This window comes from Clupea harengus, chromosome 7 (genome assembly GCF_900700415.2).
Source record: "Clupea harengus chromosome 7, Ch_v2.0.2, whole genome shotgun sequence".
Taxonomy (NCBI): Eukaryota; Metazoa; Chordata; class Actinopteri; order Clupeiformes; family Clupeidae; genus Clupea; species Clupea harengus.
The window spans coordinates 11,758,172-11,771,379 of record NC_045158.1 but is presented as its reverse complement, the minus strand read 5'-3'; the positions used below and the strand labels follow the sequence as shown (position 1 = coordinate 11,771,379).

At 43.9% G+C, this 13,208-nt stretch overlaps 1 protein-coding gene across 1 annotated transcript in view; it reads right to left on the bottom strand.

Moving 5' to 3' along the window:
- Positions 1-13,208, bottom strand: part of grid2 (glutamate receptor, ionotropic, delta 2) — a 287,411-nt gene that overhangs the window by 84,811 nt on the left and 189,392 nt on the right. Inside the window, exons 7-8 of the mRNA XM_012830589.3 lie at positions 12,333-12,494; positions 9,751-9,870 (exon numbers count right to left, since the gene is read on the bottom strand). Of these exons, the coding sequence (XP_012686043.2) occupies positions 9,751-9,870; positions 12,333-12,494 (282 nt within the window). The remainder of the gene's footprint in view (positions 1-9,750; positions 9,871-12,332; positions 12,495-13,208) is intronic.

Below are 13,208 nucleotides of genomic sequence, written 5' to 3'. Positions count from 1 at the left end.
TAATCACAGTAATTTGCAAGTCTGAGCAATCTGAGTCTTAGGCATGAGTGCTGTGTTCATTTGCCACAACAGATGGTTACAAATGAAAGAATTTGGTTTCATGTGAATTAGAAGCACAAAACCCATTACCAATGGCAATGGTCATTAACTTTTTTGCAGTGGTCATTATAAAGACCTCTGAACATTGAGATGACCCATTCAATTTAATTAAACCCTTTTGCAACATTCTGAGGAGCTGTAAAATAAGATGCAATAATGCTTGTCACTGATTTACCATAGGAGATGTGAAAATGAACATGCTTCTGTAGAATCATTACATTTAGGATGTGAGAGGAAATAGCCATCCACAGGTTAATGATGAAACCATTGGTTATGTTAGTCAGTTATGTTTTCTCATATATTTATCAGCTGGCATCAACTAATTGCATATGAGAGAGAGAGAGAGAGAGACAGAGAGATAGAGTGCTTTGTTTTGTAGAGAAAAAAATAGCTACTACAATCTGCCTTAAATGTCTGCTATGAGTTACTGAAACTATGTGTGTTGACAAGACAGCTGTTCTTGTTTTGAAAAAAAACATCAGTGGAACATAATGTAAAAACGTATTTGCCGACAATGGGAATGAAATTAATAAAAAAGAAAAAGAAATATGAGAATCATTGGGAATAAAAACATTCATAGTATATTTGTTTAACGAGTTTGACCTTGCATAGGAGGATTGTTCAACAGGCTGTCATCATTAATTAACCTGTACCGGCTGCTTGATTAGTTTCCAATAAAAACATTTACATCAAATCCCCCAGGCACTCCAAACAAAAGTGTTTCAGTGACCTTCAGTTTTTGCCTTCTCTATGTTCTAGTGAGGAGTCTATGACAGGGTTTCTTTTGTTTGTATTAGTTGTGCAGTATGTGCCTTTATTTTATCACTCCCACAGAGTTCAGGCAAACAAGCAAGAGATCACAAAAGTATGTTTTGATCAATTTGGTAAAGTTGAGGTCAACAGTTGGATAACAAGGGAAATCAAGAGGCTGAATGTACTGTACTTGTGCTGGTCGTGTTAAATGCAAATTCAATTACATCTTTTATAAATGTTGTTTAGAAAAGACGGGTTATCAAATATTCACAAAATAGTTCACCCAACATTTGTATTTCAGGGATAATATTGTCAAAGGCTCATACAATGTGGACCACTAGACACTAAAAAGGCCAACAGGGCTGATTCTTTGGCTTCCATCTGTCAACTGGTTGTGATCTTGTGATTGTGGCTGGAGGTCATCCTAAACCAATATCACACAGAGATCACAAATCCCAAAGACAGCCATTATTTTCCCAACAGTGCTGGAGCCATAGCCAAAGCATACCCACAGGTGGTGGGCGTGTGGAAAAAAATACAACAAAAACAAGTTTGAAGTAGAAATGATTGTCAAAGCAAAGTCAATCTTTTTGAACACAACACACTGCATTTTTTTTCAACTGCCCTTGTAGCCTGAACACTGAAAGGTTTGTGTGAGGTGTGAGTAGATGCCTATTGCAGTATCTGTAGGATATGAGACAAATACATGCCTTCCCAGAATAAAAAATGATCAAATACTTCAGGTAGGTTAAAATGGCTGCATATATTTGAAATCCTGAAGGCTGATTGATATTAAACGAATGACTCGTAGAAAACAGGAGCAAAGCAGATTATTTTCATGCAATATGGAATGAAATTGAACCAGACATCGAAGTGAATGGCTTTTTGAGCTCAGGCTTAGGAATACGCAGAGGCCTTCTCACAGTTGGCCCCCTCAATGGTGCTCAGGCACGCACAACACTCATCACGCACCGGATTATGTTTAGGAGAGAACATCGATTACGGCTACGCATTACATGCGATGGCGGAGATGGCTTCTCTCGCCCAGGACCACCCCCCATCTCCCACTCTCTCCTGTCACAAGGTTTCTTATTATTTTAGGTGCCGGCCATTAGTGCGGCTATATTGCAGAGTGATTAGAAAGCATCACTCTGCTCGGCGGGAGTGAGTGAGGAGTCTAACAGGATCTCCCCAGGTCGTCGTGCTGGGATACTGATGGGGAATAGACCCCAGCAGCCCTACGCAATATTTCTACTGGCTGTGGGAGAGGAGAGAAGAAGGGAAGAGAAAGAGAGAGAAAAAGGAGTGTGGATATCCAGAGAGATAGTGGGAAAGAGAAAAGGGGGTGTAGGCAGAGGGTTATAGAGTTGGGAGATATAGGGAGGGAGAAAATGAGACCCACGGAGGGAGGGGAATAGTTTTAGTTTACGGTAATAACCCTAACACGAAAACCAATGGTTTTGGGACATTTTCGTGACCTGAAATAAAACAATTTACCCGAAGAACATGTAAAACTAAAACTACATTAAACTAATATACAGATAAACTGCACTAATCTGTGACAACTTTTGTCCTTAACTAAAAATTACTAAAACTATCACTGAAACTATACTAAACGAAATGGAAATGAGGCCATGAAATAAGGAACTAAACTGAAACCTTGGTGTTTGGGAGAGACAAAGACAGATGGAAATGGAGAATAAAACGAAAGGAAAGGGAGAGACAGGAGGAGCAAACGAGAAAGTGAAGCACGACAGCAACCCTACATTCCAATCTGTAATTAAAGCGTTAAATTCTCTTTAAGGGATCTTTTCAGGGATATATCATGCACAGAAAAAAGATAAAGAGACACATAGACATAAAGTAGAATGAATATAATTGGGCACTGGTCTAGTTGGTGGGTAATGGAAGAGACTAATGCTCCTGCAGCACTGGTGTAGGTAGCCTATTCTGTGGGTGTTTGCTGCATTAAGCATGTATGAAACAGGATGCACAGAAAGTAGCAGGCAAGCATAACAGCTTGTAGATGATGATGGCGGTGTTCTTTAATATTTTAAACTGTGGCTTGTTAAGTGCTCTTTCTGAGGAATATGGCGTGGTGAGTCTGTCTTACTGCGCCTAATGCCTTGTCCCACCCCTGTGGGACACACAATGTCTTGAAAACCCAGTGACCTCGGAATTTAAGCACAATTTAATTAGGCCAGCAGGGAGAGATTCACACTGGTCCTGTGGTCTGACAACCAGCTAAATAGATTGGTAACAATAAATCTTTTTAATAATGAAAAATACCCAATTCTTGTGAAGAACATTAGAGTGTTTAATTAGTGGGGAGCTTTATGTAAGGTGTTCGCTTCTAGGCGCATTCCAGCAGTGATGCGTTTTTGTTTGGCGATTCTCAAAGGACAGTATTTTATGAGACTCAATTTGCTTTCTTGGTGAGTCGACACCTATCATGTTTCTGATGTCAGCGTCAAATCAAGCACCTTGTTCACTTGCTCGCCCCCGCCGTTTATTTTATTAAAAAAGCACGTGTACACCTCTCTTGACCTTTTCCAGGATATAAGTAATCTTCTCCTCCGCCGAAAGGAAGTGAAATGTTAGTGCTCCACGCCCCAGCTTCATCCCCCCAGCCAATTATGGTCAGGGTCGGGGGGGCCAGGGGTCGTTCCTTGGGGGGTAGTTGGGGTGCCAAGCAAGAGGGCCGGGAGCACAAGGCAGACTCTGTCCATTCTACTTGGCAAGGTGCAGGGGGTGTGGGGATGTGGGAGTAGGAGAGAGAGGAAAGACGGGGGCCATTGCTAATCCTCTCGGTGGAGGAACATGAGAGAAACAAGCCACACTGATCCAGAGTGGCATGGAGAGTAGGACGGGGAGCTGGCTGGGCTGCTGTAATCCCGGTGTTTTACACACTGTAATTCTCCTCGGACCTGCAGGAGAATCCAGCCCCAGGAGGGCTCTTGGGTAGCCTCCAGAAGTCTCCAGGTTGGAGGGGGATGTTTGTTTCATGTCAGGAGTACAGGAAATACTGCTGCACAGATATACAAGTCTTGTACAGTACGTATGTCAGGTTGAAGAATATGACCCTTCTCTTGTGTAGCAGAATGAAAAATAAACCCATTCCATCATTTCCATCTGTAGATACACAGAATATTTCCATCAGTTTACGTGCTCCTTGGGTGTTGAACCTGTGTCCTCTGTGCATTGCTATATCAGTTGTGCTGCAGGAGCAACATATTGTTCTGACATTTGCCCCTCAAGAAAGAAAATGCCATGTCATCACTTTCCAAGAAATACACGCAATGTTATTAATGAGACATGATACAGAACATGATTTGCACTTTCACTTCACTGAACCTTCACTACATTTCACTCGTATAAAATTAAGCTAAGGGCACTATCAACCGTGCAGAGAATCTGTCTAAATAAACATCATGGGCAGAAATGGATCTTCCTGACGGTCCCCTTGCCCCTGTAAGTGGTTGTGGCTGACCAGACAAATAAAACAATCACTACTTACAGGCAACAACACTGGACAGCAGTGAGGTGATGCTGGAAGGTGCTAAAGAGTCAATTGTTAGAAAAGGCATCAATAAGCAACCAGGCACGGTGCCATCGCTGGACCTCTGCTGGCTCACGCAGAACACAGCAGGCTAGAAGTTGCAGAGAGACAGAGGGCGTAGTTTAGCCCCACCATATGCTGCCACATCACCATAACATCATAAATAAAAAGACTCAGCGTGTGATGCAACACGCCCAGCCTTCTCTCTAACACCGTGGAGGTCTCTGTTGCACACGGCGGAAATGCTTCAATTTGTCGGAGTGTGGGCCGACACGGACAGAGCGCTGGCAGAGGTCCCAAAGTGCTCCAGACTGAAAGGTGTGAAGCCTACTCAGGCGTCGCGTGGAAGGGCATATTTTGCCACTCTGCCACACGCAATAAAACACAGGGAGACGTACACATGGCCAAAACAAATGCGATATTTCCTGATACTTGGAATGAAAAGCTGTTCCTGGCACCAAGCGGTCTCCCTCCGACTCCTCACACCAGGAAAGAATACTGGCTGTGCATGAGGTCTTCAGATGCTCTGGGTCAGAGCGCTCCCACACAGCTGCACTCCATGCAAATGGACGTTCATTAAGAGAGTTCCGTTTCCATGACAAGAAAACAAAATAGCTTCAAAAATAAGTGATGAAGCTGTCACAGCCATTTATAATTTAACAATATAATCACGATCAACACTGAAGATGAGAAATACCTTGTCATTTATGAATTAAATTATGTGACGGCAATGTAATGCAGTACGTCACATGGGGCCTTAGCAGCTGCTGGTTAAATACTGAAATGTCTGTTTGACTGTTTGACTGGTTTGATATACCTCAGTGCTACTGTATGACTCTCTGCTCCAGTTGTTTAATAGCAGAGTTCCTTGTCTATACAGCCAATCTAGGTTTTAGTCTTACTTCGCTTTCCCCAAAGACGTGAAGAACGTTACACTGACAGGCTGGTCAAGCAGACTTTCTATCTGTGACCTGCATCTGTTTGACTGGCATCCTCCTTCCCAAGAACCTCAGTTGTTTTCCACCTTTAAATGGAGTGTGATGTCTCCTTAAGTAATGACAAAGTAGCAGGAACCAAAGTCTGAATCACAGAACCGTGCTTTATGACTCACACAAACCCAAACACAAACACAAACACAAAGCTCAGCGTTGAATAAACCAGTATAGAGCTGTTCATCCTTTGGTTTTACAGCAGCTTTACTATGCCTCCCATGGACTAACAAAGTCTATAATCATTTCTGACAGCCAGTCGTACACCGCAGCTTCCCATTCAAGGCACACTCTCAATTATGGGTCCCTGTAGGTGTCAGTCTGATGTGGCCACAGTCTCTTCAAAGCGTCTACGACGCACGACCTGTATAATGAACACACAACAGCGGTGGCGTGATGTGGTCACGTAACCGTGCATCGGCTTCAGGGTCCCCGATGGACAGCCAGGGCCTTTCCCTGGGTTGATTCAAGATCCCCCCCCACCCTTTGAGGTGCATGCTGTGCGACAGTCCATAAAAGAGGCGAGTCGTGGAATGCCCACATCAGCAGACCAGACCCACACCTGATCCCATTGGCCTGTGCTACTGCATCCTCCACCACTGCTGTCAAGCCCAGGTCCGGCGAGCTAACCTTGGGCTAGAAACTGGCCACGGTCCACGTGGCTGGTCTGCTGGGGCTTATTGTGCGTCTGAGTGTTTTCAGTCCGGAAAAAGGTTCCCTGCATACTGAGAAATACTAATACTGAATACTGTGAAACACTGAGTAACACCATAGAATATTGTGAAAACACTGAGTTACACTATGGAATACTGTAAAATAGTGTTTTGTAAAATAATGTTTTTTCCAGGTTAGTGCAGTTCCCAAAGAATTACTGTAAACAAAAACGGTTCAGACTTCAGACTAGGCTCAATGAGTTAGTTCCGCAATAATTTTTGCAAATAAACTCATCATTTATTATGATTTTGTTTCATTTTTGCAGAGATTTTCTACCCAAGGTCTCCAGTGTACGCAGCAGGCTTAAATGAAAAAACTGAATGTGATGGCACAGACCTATGCTGGTTTAAATCTTTTGTTAAAAAAAGAGAGGAGGACAGGAGATTACCATTGAATAAAAGAGGAAATAGTCTCTCTACAGACAGAAATATACTCAAAGTGGAGAATAAAAATGTGCATTCACAGTCCCCTGTCAGTCTATATGCTCACCCATATAAAACCTTATTAACAATATTATAATAGCATCTGTGTCAGCGGACAGGGGGAGATGTCCCTCTGGCCCGAGGAAAACTGAAGGAGCCTGCAGCCGAAAATGGAGAGCCCAGGACATTAAACACGTTGGCAATCTGCTGGGAGTTGTACGGGCAGACGTGCAAAGAGAAGCTCAGAAGCAGGACAAATCAATGAGTCTCTCTCTCTCTCTCCCCCCTCTCTCTCTCTCTCTTTATTCCTCCCCCCTCCCTTCCCTGACTTCCCCAAAGGCAAAGACAGGCTCTATAAAGAACATCTGAATCTACCTAATGGAATGGAAAATTGGGGAAAATGGAGGATCTTTTCCCACAGGGATATCCTTTCCTCCATACAGTTTTCACATATTTAACACACGGCCTTACAGCCCGTGACTCGTGACCACTCGCTTGTTCGCTCGGCGAAAGGAAAAACATTTACATGCAGCTGGCGTTCTCGAGGCACTAGCGACATAGGGACATCCACAGGCTCCAACAACAGCAGCTCCTCGACCCTGGACACCACGCTAGCATGCCGACGTGCCCCACAACCGTATTATTCATGCCTTGGCTAACTTAAGACGACACTGCATCCCGGTTCTCAATAAAAGTGGATAAAAACCCCCTTGCCCTTCACTCCAGGGCTTCACTCGTCTCCCGGGCGCCGGCTGCGTTTTGCCATGCTCACCCACTCCTCTCATCTGCAGGACGTTGTGCTCCCATTACTGTGGATTCCATTACATCATGCCTAGGCATCCTGCTCCCCTTTTTTCCGAGGGCAGCACATTTTCAATATCATCGAGAAAAAGGCATTTGAGTCTTGCAGGATTTATGGAAGGGCCATATATGGATAATCAAGCACTGCAGGCCCAAGAGAGTACAGACCCCTATGGTGCAAAGTGAAGCTTTTAGATTGTTGACGTATAGAGTGGTAAGCAGCGTGTAGCCTGAGAAATTAATGGACTGGAAAACTAATTCTTGCATGGAGATAATAATAATTATGACAGATTGCCTCTACATATTTTTATCAATATAGAGATACGGAAGTGTCCCTCTCTCTTGGCCTCTCCCTCTCCCTTGCTCTTTGAGTATGAAGAAAGAGAAAGAAAGAGAGGAAGAAGATGCCTGGAAAAATTGTGTGTCCTTGTGCGCCGGGTGAGCTCGAATCATAAGAGGGCAGTGTTGCAGGGAGAGGCACTCACTGCTCCGAGGTCACCTTTGAGTCAATTACTTTAACAGCTGCCCTGCGCCAGGGCATAATTTCAGAACAAAGCCATTTAAAAGCCCTACCAAAGGAGACGAAGACGTTAAAAGAGAACATCACAGTGGGTTGCTAGTTAAACCCAGACATTTTTAGCATTAATGTTGAGTTTCAGTCAAGCGGTGGACGGCCTGGAGTGAAACCTTTTCTGGGAGTTAAGTGCTATGTATTTAGAAGAGAGTGGAATCACAATGGTACGAGGCATCACAGGGTCAAATTGGACAGGTGCTTGTTCTGGGTCGTGCTCCCATAATTTACGCTAAAAGCCTGCACGCCAATCCTGCTTCTCAAACGCTCAAATGAACAAATGAAAGTGGCCAATCCCCCAAGTTGCACTGGGGCTTCATTAGCTTCTGAAAGAGCCGCTACTTCCCCAAAGTCTTGCGAGTCAGATGCTGTGTAAAACTCGTCACAATGAATCACATTTCCTTGCTGTGCCGTCGACATGACAATTACAAAACGCAAAATGGATGAACAGAGATGAACGCACAGAGCCTCCGAGATGGGAAATTACCATAAGAAAAGGTTGGCCCGTGGTCTCTTTGGAGGATACTAGTAACAACAACAAGGAAGTAATTAACCTGCTTTCCACTTGGATATGGATGCTGTACTGAGCGGGAGACATGTTTCATTTGTCATGCAAGAGCACCGCTCAACGTGATGAATTCTTAAAAACACAGGAGCTTCAAAAAGACCCAATGGCCAGACTATCCATTTCACCACCAACCCTGGTCCTAAATAGCACCATGAGAAAACCCCACCTCTGTGGAGCTTAGGTGGAACAACTGGTCCTTAATTCCTTCAGAAGCAATTATCTGCACTGATTAGGGGAATGTTAGTTAATGTAATTACTTTGCATTTAAAGATTAATTTCATCTTAGTGGGCATGGTACTGTGTGTTTGTGTCAGCTGCCATTATCTAACAAGATCTGACAATTTAATTTGTAATCTAACAGCAGGCGGGGCCCTCTGCATGGGGATCCAGTGCTATCATTTAGGTTTGATGTGGTGCCCGCCGTGGGACGCCAAGGGATGGCTCGCTCCGTGCTCCTCCTCCACGTCAGCTCAAGGCCAGGAGGCGACCTCTTTCCACTCTCATCTCTCGAACTCTTCCAATCAAACTGACCCCTGAGGGGCCCATTCATTTTACAGTAGGGTACCCAGGTCTCCCTCTTTAGCTCCCCAGTAGGAATGGCAGCTGAGGATCTATGCATACAATAATCGTAGATTCCCCACAAGAGCGATTGTAAAACCTGGTGCAACATGTCAGGCCTACTGCCAATGTGGTTTGGGGGATAATTTATCTGTATTCCACGCGGAACAGAGAAGGATGAAATCCTGCATTGGAACAAGCACAAGCCCTGCCATATATGCATGCAGTAATCAACAGAATGGATTAATTACTGTCTTGCGGTACTGATCCTCAACTGCCGCCACACTCGAACAAAATAAATGTAAAAATGAACAAACAATGCAGTGGGAGAAAACTACCTCAGAAAAACAGCATCTGCACAAGGGAGGCTGATGGAATTCATTAGTCTGTTATGATTATCAATTAAAATCAGCCTGCTCCTTAAATTAATGTAATTAACTCTCACACCTGAAGGGGGGAGTTTGGTAAATGAGCGGATGGGCTACAAACTCAAATAGGTGTGGAGGCTTGGGATTGCAACGGAACACATAGATCTCAGGAGCGCTTGAAGAGAGAGAGAGCGAGAAGAGAAAGAGAGAAAAAGAGAGAGGAAGAGTAAGTGGTGTAAAATAAAAACCTCTGGTTCTTCCTAAAAAAAGTGAGTTGAGAGCCTGAATGTGTGTGTGTGCTGTCCAGGGCTGTAGAGAACTGTGAGATTAAGTGGAGATGGCCCCTACCCTGGTCACTCCACGTCCACGGTCCTCCCCGTAGTTAGTGCCCAGGATCTCAAAGTGAATGTTGGGGTTGGTTCCGTTGTCACTGAACTCCAGCCTGCTGGTGAGACCACTCACTCCACCCTAAAGATGAGGAACACATATACAGATCAGAAACCAGTGGTGGAAGAAGTATTCAGATACTTTACTGAAGTAAAAGTATCAATACAGCAATGTGAAAATACTCCATTACCAGTAAAAGTCCTGCATGAAAAATCTTACTTAAGTAAAAGTATTAGCAGCACAATGTTGTTAAAATATTAATTGAGTGAAGTGTAATGTGATGTGACAATGAGTTACAACAGTGATAGTTTACACTTACATAAACATGTGTTATGTAAGTACAGTTATGTGAGTGGTAAATACAGTTATGTGGCTACATAATATATACTGTTAAAAAAATTCAAGCATGTAAATAGGTAAACTAACAAACTTGTCCACATACTGTAGCTCAAACAACCTAAGAGCATGCAAACATAGGCACGTACACAAACACACACACACTCACAGCCTCAGAGACACACATGATACAAGACATGAAAGAGTAACATCATTACAGAGAGACACCTTGGAGAAAAAAAAAAAAAAACTATTTTCTTGTTCACAACTCGCTCCAAAAGAGAGCCCCGGGTTTTTGTTGACTTTTGTTGCCGAGGAATAATCTGGTGGCTATAAGATTGGAATGGATTTGGCTGGCACACGACAAAAGACACTTATTCATTTGTTACGGTTACCCACTTCAGTTGCCAAATATGGGGCGTGTTTCACACACCAAAATCCTAATACCTCACTGAAGAAATGGCTTCATATTTCCCACTTGTTAATTTGTGTGTTCTTCTGAGGGATCTGGCTGCATTAATCATGCCTTCTGCTATCAGCTCATCTCACACACAGGCGCAAAGAGATAAGCGCGCGCGCGCACACACACACACACACACGCACACACACACACACACACACACACACACACACACACACACACACACACACACACACACACACACACACACACACACACACACACACACACACACACACACACACAAATAAATTCACACAAAGTGGTAGCAATATCCCATCTTCAACAACTCGGCACCAGCTCCTAGTGGGTTGCATCCGGAAGCACGTCCTGCTGCAAGCAGGTGCAATTAACAAAAAGATAATTGTAGCAAATGTGTTGGACCAACACTGAGCTGTCAGAATTAATTAGACAGCCAATTATAAAGGCTGATGAGCAGTTTCCAAATAAGTTCACCTAGCGCTCTATTGAAAAGCCAATAAACACAAACTTTCCTTTAATTAAGCCACCGAACAGCACTCCGACGAGGCCACTGCAGGGGGAATAAATTATAAGCCCATTTATACAGCTGGTTTATGGCGAAAAAAACAGAGCACACAGTGCATTAATATGATCTATAGGTGCGATTATGGGCTTCTGGAGGAGGCGTCTGGGGGCTCTGGCTCAGAACCTTCATGCCTATGAGGGATGTGGAGGCGAGGGTGGCAGTTGTGGGTACCAGGAGGAGGGTGGTGTGGCAGCGAGGCTGAGGTGGTGGGGCTCTTGTGGTGGCACAGGTGACAGTGCAGGCACGGTGAGAACAACCAGAGCCAAGAAGAGCAGGTGAGAACACAGGGTGGCTGGCAGCACAAGTATATTCTCTCGCGGTTCCCTGAAGAGGTCCCCATGTCTGGGTGCATATGGATTGATCTCTACTTCCCATTCTCTTTCATTCTCACCCACTCTCTCTCTCTCTCCAACTCTCTTTCTCTTTCTTGCTCTCCACACAGTCTCTCTCTCTCTCTCTCTCTCTCTCTCTCGTCATAGGAGCAAATGTTCAGTAGTCTGGGCTGCTCCCTCCCCAGGCCTCAGGGCGACATGTTTCTTCACAGTTCCACTCGTCTTCACACACTCTTTCTCTGCTTGTGCTCTCCCAATATCCCTCTCTTTCACCCTCTTTCTTCTCTGTCCTACCTTATCCCTCAAAGCATGCACAGGGGATCAAGTCTCATCACACTCAGGGCCCCACCACCCGAAAACACACACAAAGACACACACACTTTTATACAGTGTAGAAAAACTCACCATAACACCACATACACACACAATTTACCCATACTTGTGTATAAGCATGATTAGACAAAACACACTGTATATGCTGCACATACAAATACTTACTATACACTCTACCACTAAGGGTGCATCAAAAGCAACAGCATGTACAGAAATAATTGGGTACAAGAACTATAATAGGTTTCGTCACACCTCCAGCGCTACATTGATCTGTGAGCCCCCTCATCATTACATTAATGCACACTGGGTTAGCACGTGTATTCCACGAGGATCTAACAAGAATCTACAAAACTGCGTTCAAAGTATAGCATTGAGAAGCACTATTTATTTTGCTGATGTAAACCGCTTTTGAGTTGGGCTGTTTTGGCTTCATGCTGTAAGGCCCTGACATATCATGTGCTACTCTATGCATGATATTGCCCATACACACACACCACACATACCAACATACACACGCATAGACATACACACTCACCTTCTTGATAGCCTCCAGCATGGGGCGTCCACCCTGCCAGGGTTTGGTGCCCTTGCGGATGCAGCTGAGGCTAGCCATGCTGTGCCATTTCCGGTCCTCCAGCTTCCTGTGGAAGGTGTTGGCCAGCAGCAGCACCGTGTCATAGATGTAGCGGTTTGTGATCTGCCCACACAACAATAGCAAGAGAGAGGGGAGAGAGAAGGAAAGCAAGACATGAGGTTGAGAGGTGAGGTAGGAGACAGGGCAGTGGGAATAGAGATCAAGAGAAAGACACTTTTCTGACTAGTCTGGGAATAAAGGAAATCAATTACATGTCTCTCAAGAGTCATGATTTACTTACTATATCACATCGGCCTTTTCTGTGCATATGTGTCTGACGTCATCCAATCCGCATATAGACATAAATCATCCACCCATTCAAACTAATTATTTTCTTGGCTTTAGACTCCCGCATCCGATCACACATTACCCTTATTTACCAGTTGAATATCTGTAAGCGGGATGATATGGTAACATATTACACTGAAGAAGACTTGTTTAAAATAAATAAAAGTTTCTTTTTTGGTAAAATGGCAACAGGAACATTGTTTATGACATAGCCAGTACTTGACTCGTCATGGTTAACTATTTCCCTAAATCACTAATACCAGACATAACTTTTTTAACTTAAAAAAATATGTTTTGCCTCCATTGCTGCTTAAGACAAATGGACCCCACAATTGGTGCAATGAAAGTGTAGTCGGCTTATTTGTACCTGACGAAAAATTAAGCTTAAAAAATAGTAGTAAAATAAATAGTTTCCTCATCAATGATGTATTATTTCACCCACCCGCAACCCATCCACCATTAATCAGAATGTACATTTTGTAGACTCAG